The sequence below is a fragment of the Pelophylax lessonae genome (genome assembly GCF_965119305.1).
Source record: "Pelophylax lessonae genome assembly, chromosome: 2".
NCBI lineage: Eukaryota > Metazoa > Chordata > Amphibia > Anura > Ranidae > Pelophylax > Pelophylax lessonae.
The window spans coordinates 471,530,025-471,542,380 of NC_138769.1; the positions used below are offsets into that span (position 1 = coordinate 471,530,025).

Below are 12,356 nucleotides of genomic sequence, written 5' to 3' on the forward strand. Positions count from 1 at the left end.
GTATTTAACATCAAATTACCGATGTAAAACTGCGGCGGGCAGTCCGGAAGTGGTTAGGAGTATAGAGGGTAAATTGATATGGGTATCAATTTACCCTCTATACTCTTAGCATATTGTTCACCTATTGCAAGTATGATGGTAAAAATGATGTGGACTAAAGCAGTTCATACTTCAAATCACTAACTGATATGGCTGATTTCCACAGTAATCGTTTTACAATCTGACAGTTATAATAAATAAACTCCTACTTAACAAAATGTTGATTGGATGGAGTTGAAAATTGCAGCAGATAATATAGCTGACATTTTTAATGTGCAGTTAGACATGTACGAGCCATGTATGAGCCAGCAAGTGATTACTGAAATGTGAGTAACCAGAGAAGACCATACCCTTTACTACCAAATAGCATAGATTTTCCTGACCAACATTCTGCTTCTCAGTATAAACTGAATTAGCAGAAAGTAAGCGCGGTGCACACACACACAAAAACGAATGAGCAGAATCAAAAAATTACTTAACCCTTTTTAATTGGCCCCATAAATGGTGAGAACAGTAAGTTGCACTAACCTGGCTCTCCGCTGGCACCTTTTACACCCGCGTTACCAGGAAATCCAGGTAGAGTACTTTGTTCTCCCTTATCACCTTTTTGCCCAGAAGTGCCTTTCACACCGTTTACACCAAACACATCCGTCCCTTTATAAAAAAAATGCATAAATATTAACAATACAAATCATAGGTTGTAATGTGCTGTTCTACTAGAGCCAATTAATTTAGGCTGTACCTGCTGGTCCCTGAAGCCCCTTTGTACCCTTCAAGCCATCAAGCCCATTAAGTCCTCTGAATCCAGGGAAACCTGTAAATGAATTACATATGTGTTACGGATGTTACATAACATTTCATGCAATGCTTAGAGAATAGGTTAGAGCAATGGTTGTCAACTTATGAGATAAAGAGGACCTCAAATGCGACCCCTGACATCACCAAAGGGCCAAACAAAATGTTCAATATATGTAATGCTTGGGAGGACTGTCAGAAAATTCAAACCTAATGGAGGTAATGAAAGTCAAAGAGTATGGGCATGCTACATTTTTGGCTGGGGATATGCTGCAGAAGACAATATGAAACCGGGAACATGTAACATGAGGTTAGTATAGAGATCAATGCAATTACCCTAATAAATGTTCCAACTACAAACTGCTGAGGTTCCGAGGGACACACATTATATACCAAAGGACTGCATGCGGCCCTCGGGCCACAGGTTGGTCACCAGGGGCTTAGATTTCTGGAGTGAAGCTATATACTGTATATAAGAATTCATCATCAAATTAGGTTGCTTTAGACAAAAATAGGGAAGAAAATTGGCTATTCATAGTGTACTGAATCAGTATATATTACATACCTCAAAAAACCCTGTATGTCGGACTTTATTGGTACCAGAAAGAATGGACACAAAAATATATAAAAATATATTGACACCTACCAGTGTATCACTCTTTCTATGCCAGGTTCTCTGAAAGTGATTTGTAAGTGACACAGATGAAAGTTTATGTTGTTTAACATGTTATATTATTAGAGTCATGTATTCATCTCATGTGTTTTCTCAGTTTGGTCAATTTTCTTTGCTACCAAAACATAAAGGTCCTGAAAAAGCTTAGGAATGTGAAACACGTCAACGTTGAATATTTCAGCAAAGATATTTGTGAATTGATAACATTTATGGTCTATATTGCTCTAAGGGGAATTGAATCCCATGTGGTTTTAAATATAATTTTAAGTTTTGTAATACAAATCTTTACATTGTTATATATTTATGTGTCCTTTCTCTCTGGTACCAATAAAGTCTGACTTACAGGGTTTTTTTGAGGATGGTTTAGACCTACGCTGCAGATAACTGAGTCATGTATGGGCTGTCCTATCAGTTGAAGCTGACAGATATCCAGTTTGATACTGAAGAGCCAGAATGGAACAGGTTGTAGGAAAGGCTGCATCAGTGTGTTCATGAAGTTCTTGTATAATTGCATCAGTATTCAGCTAACCTTCTATGGAGCTATTCTAGTGTACCTGGAAGTGTTCCATTCAACATATTGCTGAATATTTATATTTTCAATCTGCCTATACATATGTATATTATATGATTGTGCTTTGACATTTGAGTTTGGACTGGAGAAGCCACTTGAAAGAGTGGCAAAATGTTTTCTATTTTACAGAATTAGTCCAGTTGAATTCGACAAACTACTACTAGCTATAGAAACACAGAATATTATAAGCCAATTCAGCCTAATGCTGACCTGCGTTGCTCACAATACAATATGCATTTATTTTGGCCTTGTTAACATGGGCGTACTTAAACATACCTCTGTGTGAAGGGCCGTGTTTGCCTGCATGGGTGCACAGGTGTTCCATGCATCTGTTTGCAGACAGTCCCATTCCTGTCCAATGTAATGAAGTGGCTGCTGGTACCAATTTGACAGCTGTGCACGTGCATGTCCCCACGCACCTGTATAGCTGCACGGACACGGCCACTGCATCCTGATAGACATGAATGGGACTGCCTGCATGCAGATGCATGGAAAACATGTACATCTTATGCAGGAAAACATGCCCCTTCGCATGGATGTATGCTTAAAATGGAACTTCACCCAAAAGGGGAAGTTCTCCTTGGAGTTTCCCCCTCCTCCTTTGCCACATTTGCAACTTTTTTGTGTGTTTTGAAACGTACCTGCTCCCAATTTTGTTCAGATCACTGTGGTGATATGTGCAGCTGCTTGGCGCCCCCCTCCTTTCCCTGCAGCCTTCTGGGACACATCACAGGTCCCAGAATACTGTGAGACCATTCACAAAGTGCAGCACAGCAATGCGCAGTAGGAAACTGACTTACTCCCTTACTCAATATGCCAACACCTGCACCCACAGCTGATTGAAGAAATGGCTTGAGTGAGGACATAACTGGTTTCCTGGACAGGTTAGTGTCCTTTTCTCCTACAGTATTTGCAGCTGCTGACTTTTCATTTTTTTGGGGGGAGACTGGAGCTCCTCTTTAAGAATGCCCATGTGAACGATGCCCAAGAATTTAAAGTCTGCCATGAAATATTCTTATCCTAGAAGAGTATTACTAGCTTTGTCAAAGGGTAAACCTGTTATGTTTCTGTGTTTGTATCCTCCAGATGCTCTGGTTTTTCTTCAGTTAAATTTGGGTAAGACCACCCTTGAAGAATATATCATATTGTGCAGGTATGCTTTAATGAGTTCAGTTGTCTACAGAGTGTTTGTTCTAGAGACCATGATAGGAATACTGTACTTGATTACAGACTGTATTCATTTCTACTGAGAACATTTGTTTCTAAAACACGGTGGAATAAAGTAAAATATAAATTGAGTGATAACCATATTTAATATTGCAGACATTTACATACCTCCCAACCTTCTGAGGTGACAAGGAGGGGCACTTTGTAGCACAAAGTATGTATACAAAGGACACAAAGCTCTCATGCCCTAACTTACGTAGCCCATGAAGAATTACTACACAAAAAAAAGGGTTTATTCCACAGGGGCCTTTTTCTGTCATCCCAAATACCAATTTCATTTATGTAGGGGTTGAATTAAAGGTTTAATGTAGTATAGCACTTTTTTCTATAGAAGTTTACACAGCAAACAAAAAGAGGGACAGCAGAGAGGCAAAGCGGGCCAGGTGGATTTGGTTCCAAAAGAAGTAAAGTCCCTCCAAATGAGGAACAGTTGGGAGCTATGCATTCACAAACTTTCATTCCATTACCTTGTTGACCTGGTAAACCAGCGATACCAGAACTTCCTTTTTCACCATGGGCTCCTGGAAATCCAGGATCCCCATTAGGTCCACGTATGCCCAACAAGCCAGGTAAACCTGAAGAAAATGAAATAACCTTATAGGCATCATCTAAATAAGGAATTAAAATAGTTAAATTGCTTTAAAATAGAAGTGGAAAATAGTGAATAGGAAAATAATGAATCTACCTACATACTTACCTAAATGGCTTCAGCATTGATCTGATGATCACATGAGCAAGTTGTGGAGGGGGTGGGAACGGCTGGCTTAGGCTGTCAGCGGGGCACCAGCCGAGAGGCTGAGTCAGGCAGCTGGGTGGATCCCACCTTTATTATCAAGATCCCTGCAGAACCTGAACCGGCTCTGTGATGTCAGCCGAAAGCGGACTTTAGCCTGCTGTAGGCTTAAGCTGGGTCACAGGAATGCAGAGCTAATTGCACTCATGTTACTCACAGAAGAAGTATGGTCAAAAGATCTTTGGCCATAAATGTTGTCTATAATATTGTCAGGTTTTGCCAAAGATAAATGAGTAATATGTTGCATTCTGACAAATATTGCTTAAGACCAATTACAAAAACAAAGGCAACAATATTTTTTGTCATGTAACCAATAGATACCTGTTGAGCCTTTTTGTCCTGGTTGTCCAGGATCTCCACTCATTCCATCAATGCCAGGAAAGCCTGCATCTCCTGACAATCCCTTTTCTCCATGTATTCCTCTTTGTCCTGTAATGTCAACAAAATGTTCAGATTATAAAAGCAGTATAGCATATGTACAGCAGGCATTTTAAACTTTATAAAAGTGGAGGAGCTAGTGACGTGAAGCATTCCTACACACAGTCTGTCATCACCCACAAGCTGTCTCTCCGGCGAGGCGAGAGATCAGAAGCGTCGGCTGCATCTTGTGAGTAGTAGCCGTGGTGAGAGTACTGGCTGTTATTGGAAACTTGGAGCTGCAATTTACCTACTGACCTGTCAGTGGAACAATGCACCAGAAGGTTAAGGCCCCTTTCACACAGGCGGACCGTTCAATTTTTTTGGCGGATCTGAAAGGTCACCCAATGCATCTCTATGGGGCATCGGATGTCAGTGGAGTCATGTCTGCTGAAATCCGATCCGATCCGTCAAATCTGGACGGATGGAAACCCTATTTTCCATCCGTCCAGCTGATGGGATCGGATGAGAACGGACAGACGGTCCGTTCTTATCTGATTCCCCCATAGAGATGCATGGGGAACTGACAGCTGTGTCTCCGCACACAGCGCGGAGACACAACTGTCATCCTCCTGCTCAGCGGGGGATCGGCGGATCGATACCCTGCTGAGAAAAACGGAATCTGCCTGAAAGACTCCTTGTGTGAAAGAACCCTAACCCTTACCTAGATGTAAGTGAGAAGTGTTTTTAAGAAAATAAAGTCTTTGATTGATACTTTCATTTGGACCTTTCTTCTTTCTTATATACATTGAGCTGATTGCTATATGAAGACAGCCCAAGTCGATATCATAGGATATTTAAAGACTTTGTCTTTTTATACTGAAGGTAAGCGTGCATTTTAGCCACACACTTTGGTGAAAGATAATTCAGCCATTTTTTTATTTTTTTTTTGTGGGACACTGCACATTGTTTTTTAGAGGTGGATTGGTTTTTTCCACCTGATTTCACTTCACTTGCATAATTGCACAGCATGTTGGTTCATATGCACTGCACCGATTAATGAACCTTCTATGTCACTTATAAAGATAATTTACTTTTCTTGACAATATTACACTATATGCTGTTTATTTTTTATTTTATATCTGGGGAAAATGCGTCGAGAGGAGAAGTCTCCCCACAGAGAGGGATTTTATCAAAGTTTGCCACAAGCATTGACTCTAATTGTTAAGAGGTGAGAGCACCAGATTATCCAATCGATGAGTGGATGAACTTTTCACAGACTTTTTCTTGAACTTTCCTTTTTGGACTTTCAATATTATATATATTTTTTATCTTTGGACTTACATTTTTCAATTTTTTTTTTTTTTTTTTGCACTTTTTGGCATCGTTTGCACGTTTAGAAACTCACTGCAATTGGGAAGATTTTTTTTATATATCTGTGCTTTATATTTATTCAGCAGTTTGATTTATACTTGATTTTTATTTATATATATTTTGAAGGTTTATCATATTGTTTTTTATTTATTACACTTCTTGGTTTATCATATTATTATTTTAGCTTCATCACACATCTGAATAGCGCACAACCCTTTGCTTTTATTTTTCTCTTTGCACTTTATTCATGCATTTTAAACTGATTTTCATTCCCCAAATGTATATTTTATTTACACTGATTAATCAGGCCTTGTTTGTCTATGTGCCGGAAAGAACTGTCTGCATTCTCTATCAAGTCAGAATGGATTATTTCTGGATGACTTCTATGAAGTCAAGAAAGCATACCCTACAATGTAACCTGCTCCGATAAGTAGAAAACTGTATAATGTTTGTCCTGTTTTTATTGCTGAGGTCTATGTTATCTGTATTGCTATGTATAAGTAGTCAGTGGTAGTAAAATTTTGGTTGCCCTGATATTCAAACTTTGAGATGCCCTCCACAATTATTGAAGCCAGAATCAGTTTGATGTCATCCTTATCAATTTAAATTCCATCCTCTCAAAAAGTGACTGGCTGAAAAATAACCAAACTGTCTAGATTTTGGTAATTAGAAGTTACTACCTGCCAATAAGAAGAACTATACTGTTAGTTTATCTATAGCTTCCGCTGTGAGTCTGATGTCATATTATACACTTTTTATTGCTCTGTCTTTAGTCTCATATAGTCTTTACACAGACAAGCACCAAAATATGAACATATATATAGTCTGATAAAATATTTGAGACACATACCAGAAAACCCATGGTCACCGATCACACCCTTGTTCCCTCTCTCTCCTGGAAGATCTATAGAGTTTCCTCTTTCACCTGGATGGAGGAATGTACATAACAGTCATTATATGTGTGCTTTATAGTCATACAACCTACAGTATACATCACATATTGCATGTTTACCTTTATCTCCAAAATCTCCTTTGTAACCTGGAATTCCATATAAACCGGGCATGCCTCTTGAACCCTGTATGTGAAATTGATCAGTGACTCCCACATGCAGAAAACAATCAAAACATAATGATGGTCATACATATATATATATATATATATATATATATATATATATATATATATATGTATATGTATATGTATATATATATATATATATATATATATATATATATATGTATATGTATATGTATATATATATATATATATATATATATATATATATATATATATATATATATATATATATACACACTTCTGTCTAACATAATATTAGTAGCCACACTAGATTAGTATACAAGTAAGCTGTCTAAAAAACAATCGATATGTAGCCAAACTGTGAAAACATCAATATACAGTAGATCTCCTCCCATATAAAGATCTTTAGTTAGGCCTTTAACCACTTGCCTACTGAACACTTTCTCCCCCTTTCTGCCCAGGCCAATTTTCAGCTGTCGCACTTTGAATGACAATTGCGCGGGTATGCAACACTGTACCCATATGACATTTTTATAATTTTTTTCCACACAAATAGAGCTTTCTTTTAGTGGTACCACTGGGTTTTTTTTTTTTTGCTAATTGAATGAAAAAAGGCCAAACATTTTGAAAAAAATGTTTTCTTTTAAAAATGTTGCAAACAGGTAATTTTTCTCATTCGCTGATGTGTGCTGATGAGGCTACACTGATGGGCACTGATAGGCAGCACTTATAGGCTGTACTGATGGGCACTGATGAGGTGACACTAATGGTCACTGATAGGCAGCACTGGTGAGCTGCACTGATGGGCACTGATAAGGCGGCAATGATGAGGCGGCAAGGTGGGCACAGATGAGGAGGCACTGATGAGGCTGCACGAATATGCGTCACTGTTGGGCACTGATGGGCACTAATAGGTGGCACTGATGAGAAGGCACTGATAGGTGGCACTGATGGGCAGTGATTGGCACTGATAGGCAGCACTGATGGGAACTGTTGGGGCTGCACTGATCATCAGGACACTGATGATCAGTGCCCTGATTATTAGTGTAGATGTCCCCTTTCATACTTGCCAGTTACCGCCTCCCCTCCCGTTGTGACAGGGTGTGGAAAAGATGCCAATAACCCGAAAAGTGCTTACATTTCGATCAGCTGCCCTTTGGTGCCTCGCTGGGCTCTCTCGTCCTAGAGGGGAGCCCAGCATTTGATCTGGCAGTTGTGCCAGCTTACAATACTGTCGTCTCTGATCACCGCTATGGTCTAGGAGACCGAAAGCGAGGAGCATTTTCGTCACTTCCAGTTTTCCCGACAGTAAACAGCAGCATTTTTAAATAGTGAAAGCATCTGACCTCTAGACATCTTTTGTCATTTTGGTCTTACAGGAAGTGTCCAACTATCATATACAGGCCTCGCACTCAGAGTGAGGCTTGGAGTATGGAGTGGATTTCTGTTGTTTAGACATACTAGCCCCGTAGTAAAAACAGGTCTTGGAACACATGCCTGGGCGCCATCTTGTCCAGACACAGGAAGTGAATTCTCTTTTCCCTCTAATACACATACTAGCCTCGTAGTAAAAAAGAGGCTTGGAACACACACCTGGGCACCATCTTGGCAAGATACAGGAAGTGAATTCCCCTTCACAGGTAAACGGTGTCACTTGTCATCTGACTTGATTGGAGTCATATTCACTATTTAAACTGCAGTAGCATGGACAGTAGCATACCCCAGATGATTTCTAAGCAGATGAAACCCATTGGGTTGACTTCTGTTCATGCTACTATGCTACTACCTGTTGATGCTATTTACTCATCTGGATTTAAGCGCTTTATATCTACCTCACTGTAAGTTTTCTGAACTTTTAATAAATACCCTTTACTTATGGTTTTACACTATTTGGACCCTTTTTTTTCCCTTTCTTTGATGATTTATCCATCATGGGAGAGCATTCATCTTGAGGTCTTCATTCTCTGCATTTATTTGGATTACTGATGTTTTATGTGATTTTCCAAAGAAAATACAAAGGCGACTGGTGTGAAGGGCCACTCTGTGTCCTCCCTGGCCTATTGGGTCTATATACACAGACGAATGAGTTGACTCACTAGGCATACGCCAAACTTAGTCCACTCACTCCGGTAAGCCACCTTATATATATTGGTGGTGGATGGTATCACAGCAAATTTTCAGTCATTTACTTCTTGAATATACGGTTGAAGATTTTTCTATATTCACTCCATTCAAAAGACTTTTTGCCCTTATTCACTTCTTTTATTATTATTATATATTTGTTTGTATACAGTATGTATTCTTCACAATGTTATGAATTTTCACCGATTATCATATGTTCATTATCTATGAGCGCTGCACATTTGTATATTTATACATTATTTACAGTTTCAAGTGTTGTGCTGGCTGCTGTCCTTTTCCTTTGGATGCAAGCGTGGTAATTTTTTCTGTATTTTTAAATAAAAGAAATTTGTCTGTCCCCCCCGTGCTCGCGCGCAGAGGCGAATCCATACGTAGGTCACGCAAGCATTTGTAAACAGTGTCCACACCACACGTGAGGTATCGCTGCAAACATAATAGTGAGAGCAATTATTCTAGCTCTAGTTCTCCTTTGTAACTTTAAACTGGTAACCCTTTATATTTTTTAAAAGTGTCGACAATGGAGATTTTTAGATACCGTAGTTTGTTAAAGCATGACATGCTAGGTATGCATTTAATCAGCTTAACATCATCTTTATAAATTACAAAAAATTGTGTTATATATTGTGTTCTTTTGCATTAAAATTCATTAAAGTGTATTTTTTTCTAAAAAAAATACAATGTTTGAAAAACTGTTGTGCAAATACTGTGTGATATAAAAATTTGCAATGACAACCATTTTATTCTCTGGGCCTCTGCTAAAAAATATAAATAATGTTTAGGCGTTCTAAGTAACTTTCTAGCAGAAAAAAATTCTGATTTTTACATGTAAACAAAAAGTTTGTTTACAAAGTTGTAAAGACTTTAAGGAAAGAAGGGACATAACTAAAAACCTAAAATACATTAGGAATGTGATTACGGTACAGAAAGACAGTACTTTTAATATGAAGCTAAGATGAAGAACACAGAGACATGACCTCAATTAACAGGAGGAGAGTTTAAAACTCTCTAAAGTAATAAAGGTGCAGCTCCTTAACCACTTACGGACCAAACCGATTTCTGACACTTGTTGCTTACAAGTTAAAATGAGTATTTTTTGCTAGAAAATTACTTAGAACCCCCAAACATTATTTATATTTTTTTTTAGCAAAGACTCAGCAAAGGAGCACAAGAGAATAAAATAGTGGTCTTTGAAATATTTTATGTCACAGTGTATTTGTGCAGCGGTCTTTCAAACAAAATTTTTTTCTGACGATCGCAGTGATACCTCACATGTGTGATTTGAACAATGTTTACATTTGCGGGCACGGCTTACGTATGTGGGTTCTTTGGTGTGTAAGCACACCAGGACGGGGGCGCTTTAGTTTTTAATTTTTTTTTCCTATTTATTTTTTAATTTTTTTTTTTTTTACTGTCCCTTTAAAAAAAAAAATCTGATCACTTTTATTGCTGTCACAAGGAATGTAAACATCCCTTGTGACAGTAATAGGCAGTGACAGGTACTCTTTATGGAGGGATCTGGGGTCTAAAAGACCCCAAATTTCTCCTTTGCACTTTAAAGTATTCAAAACATCAAAATCTGTGTTTTTGAATACTGTTTTTTATTTTTAACATCAGCGCCATTGGTTACTACATCGGAGAGCCGATTAAAGCAGAATCTGGCTTTGTGGTGGACTCCAGCCAGCCGGCCGACGTGCCAGCTGGTCGATCGGGTCTCCCAGTGGGACGGGAGACCTGGGCAGAGTGGCGGGAGGGGGGGGGGGATGTCCTTTCCTCCTCCTTGTGATAATGGTCGAGTGCCTGCTAAGCCGCATCAGTTGTTATCACTAGAAAGCCGACCACCAGCTCTAAAAAACGGTACCAGGGTGATGCGGGAAGCGGTTAATATAGCAACAGCAAATTAAATAATCAAGTAAATAATAAAGCATTAATAACTAAGTGTAGTAGTTGTTTACTGATGAATCACATAAAAACAAATAAGAAAAACATTCAGACCCCGTTCAGACAGGGGCGACGCTACTTGCTGGGGCGACCTGCACGGACTTCATATCATTGAAGTCAATGCAGGTCGCCTCCAGGTCGCCCCAAAGTAGTACAGGACCCTTTTTCTAAGTCGGAGCGACTTGTGTCGCTCCTATTAGAACGGGTCCTGTGCTAATCAATGGCAGGCGACCCACCACGACTTGTCAGGCGACCAAGTCGCCTGACAAGTCGCGCTAGTGTGAATGGGGACTCAGATGCCAAGTTCCGAAACCAGAAGTGGTGGTGTGATGTCAGTATATACCCTGTACCACCTACACTCAGCTGCACATGGTATTCCCCCTTTAAAGGACTTTTTCGTTTATTTATGCCTTTTTTGTGTGTGATTTTCACTTTCACGTTTTTATGCACATGAATTATAGTGGATGCTTTAAATTATGATTTACTTGATTATTTAATTTGCTGTTGCACCTTTATGCACACATTACTGTTATATGTAGATTTTTTTGTATGCTTACCTATTGCTAGTAGCCTTTTATTTATTAATATTGTTTTAAGGCTGACTTATTACCTTTATAACCTTTACAATTTTTTAAAACTAAAAGTATTTACTAGGGATGCACCGATACTGATATCGATATCAGTGCGGATACCGAGTATTTTCACGAGTTGGAGGTGCTCACAGGGCTGGAAGAGATGTCTGGCGTTCCGCCCCCAAGCTGACATCACTTCCGCCCTATACACACAGGAGTCCTGGAACTTCTCCTCCAGGCCTGTAAACACCTCCAGTGGCTGTGGTTTGCCATCATTGCCAGGACGGGGACATTGCAGATATGGATTTGACTAGATATTTACAGTACCTAGTGAATTGTTATAACATTTGAATAAACTGCCTATTGCTGCACTACATGTCGCTTCGCTTTAGTTACTGGGTTCACACACACACAGAAGCGGTGGGGGAAATTGCATGCGACTCAGTCAGGAATTTTGTATAGACGCAAATTGTACCACAAAGTATTGGTACTCCGTATCGGTGAGTACTTGACCGAAAGTTTTGGTACTGTTACACGCAGAAAAAAAAAAATGGTATTGAAGCCTCCCTAGTATTAACTGACAGATTAGATGATGCTTGGAGAAAACTTATAGCAGAGTTAATAAGTGTAAGGTTCTGGCACTCTCAGTGCCTCCTATCACATTTATTCCGGGTGATTTCCATCTACCTAGACAGAAGAAACACATATAGGTGTGTTTCCCTTTAAGGCTGAAGCTGTCATCACCCAGCGCCGGACTAGATGGCTATTTAGGGCGTCGGTTCTCACTCACATGTGTTCGTTCAAACACCAGTACCTGGATACTAATCTTGCTTGAA

General features: G+C 39.2%; 1 protein-coding gene across 1 annotated transcript in view; it reads right to left on the reverse strand.

Annotated features, from left to right (window-relative positions):
• COL4A2 (collagen type IV alpha 2 chain) overlaps positions 1-12,356 on the reverse strand; it is a 281,040-nt gene that overhangs the window by 20,849 nt on the left and 247,835 nt on the right. Inside the window, exons 36-41 of the mRNA XM_082244771.1 lie at positions 6,842-6,905; positions 6,680-6,754; positions 4,420-4,527; positions 3,773-3,880; positions 782-853; positions 568-693 (exon numbers count right to left, since the gene is read on the reverse strand). Coding sequence (XP_082100897.1) covers positions 568-693; positions 782-853; positions 3,773-3,880; positions 4,420-4,527; positions 6,680-6,754; positions 6,842-6,905 — 553 coding nt within the window. The remainder of the gene's footprint in view (positions 1-567; positions 694-781; positions 854-3,772; positions 3,881-4,419; positions 4,528-6,679; positions 6,755-6,841; positions 6,906-12,356) is intronic.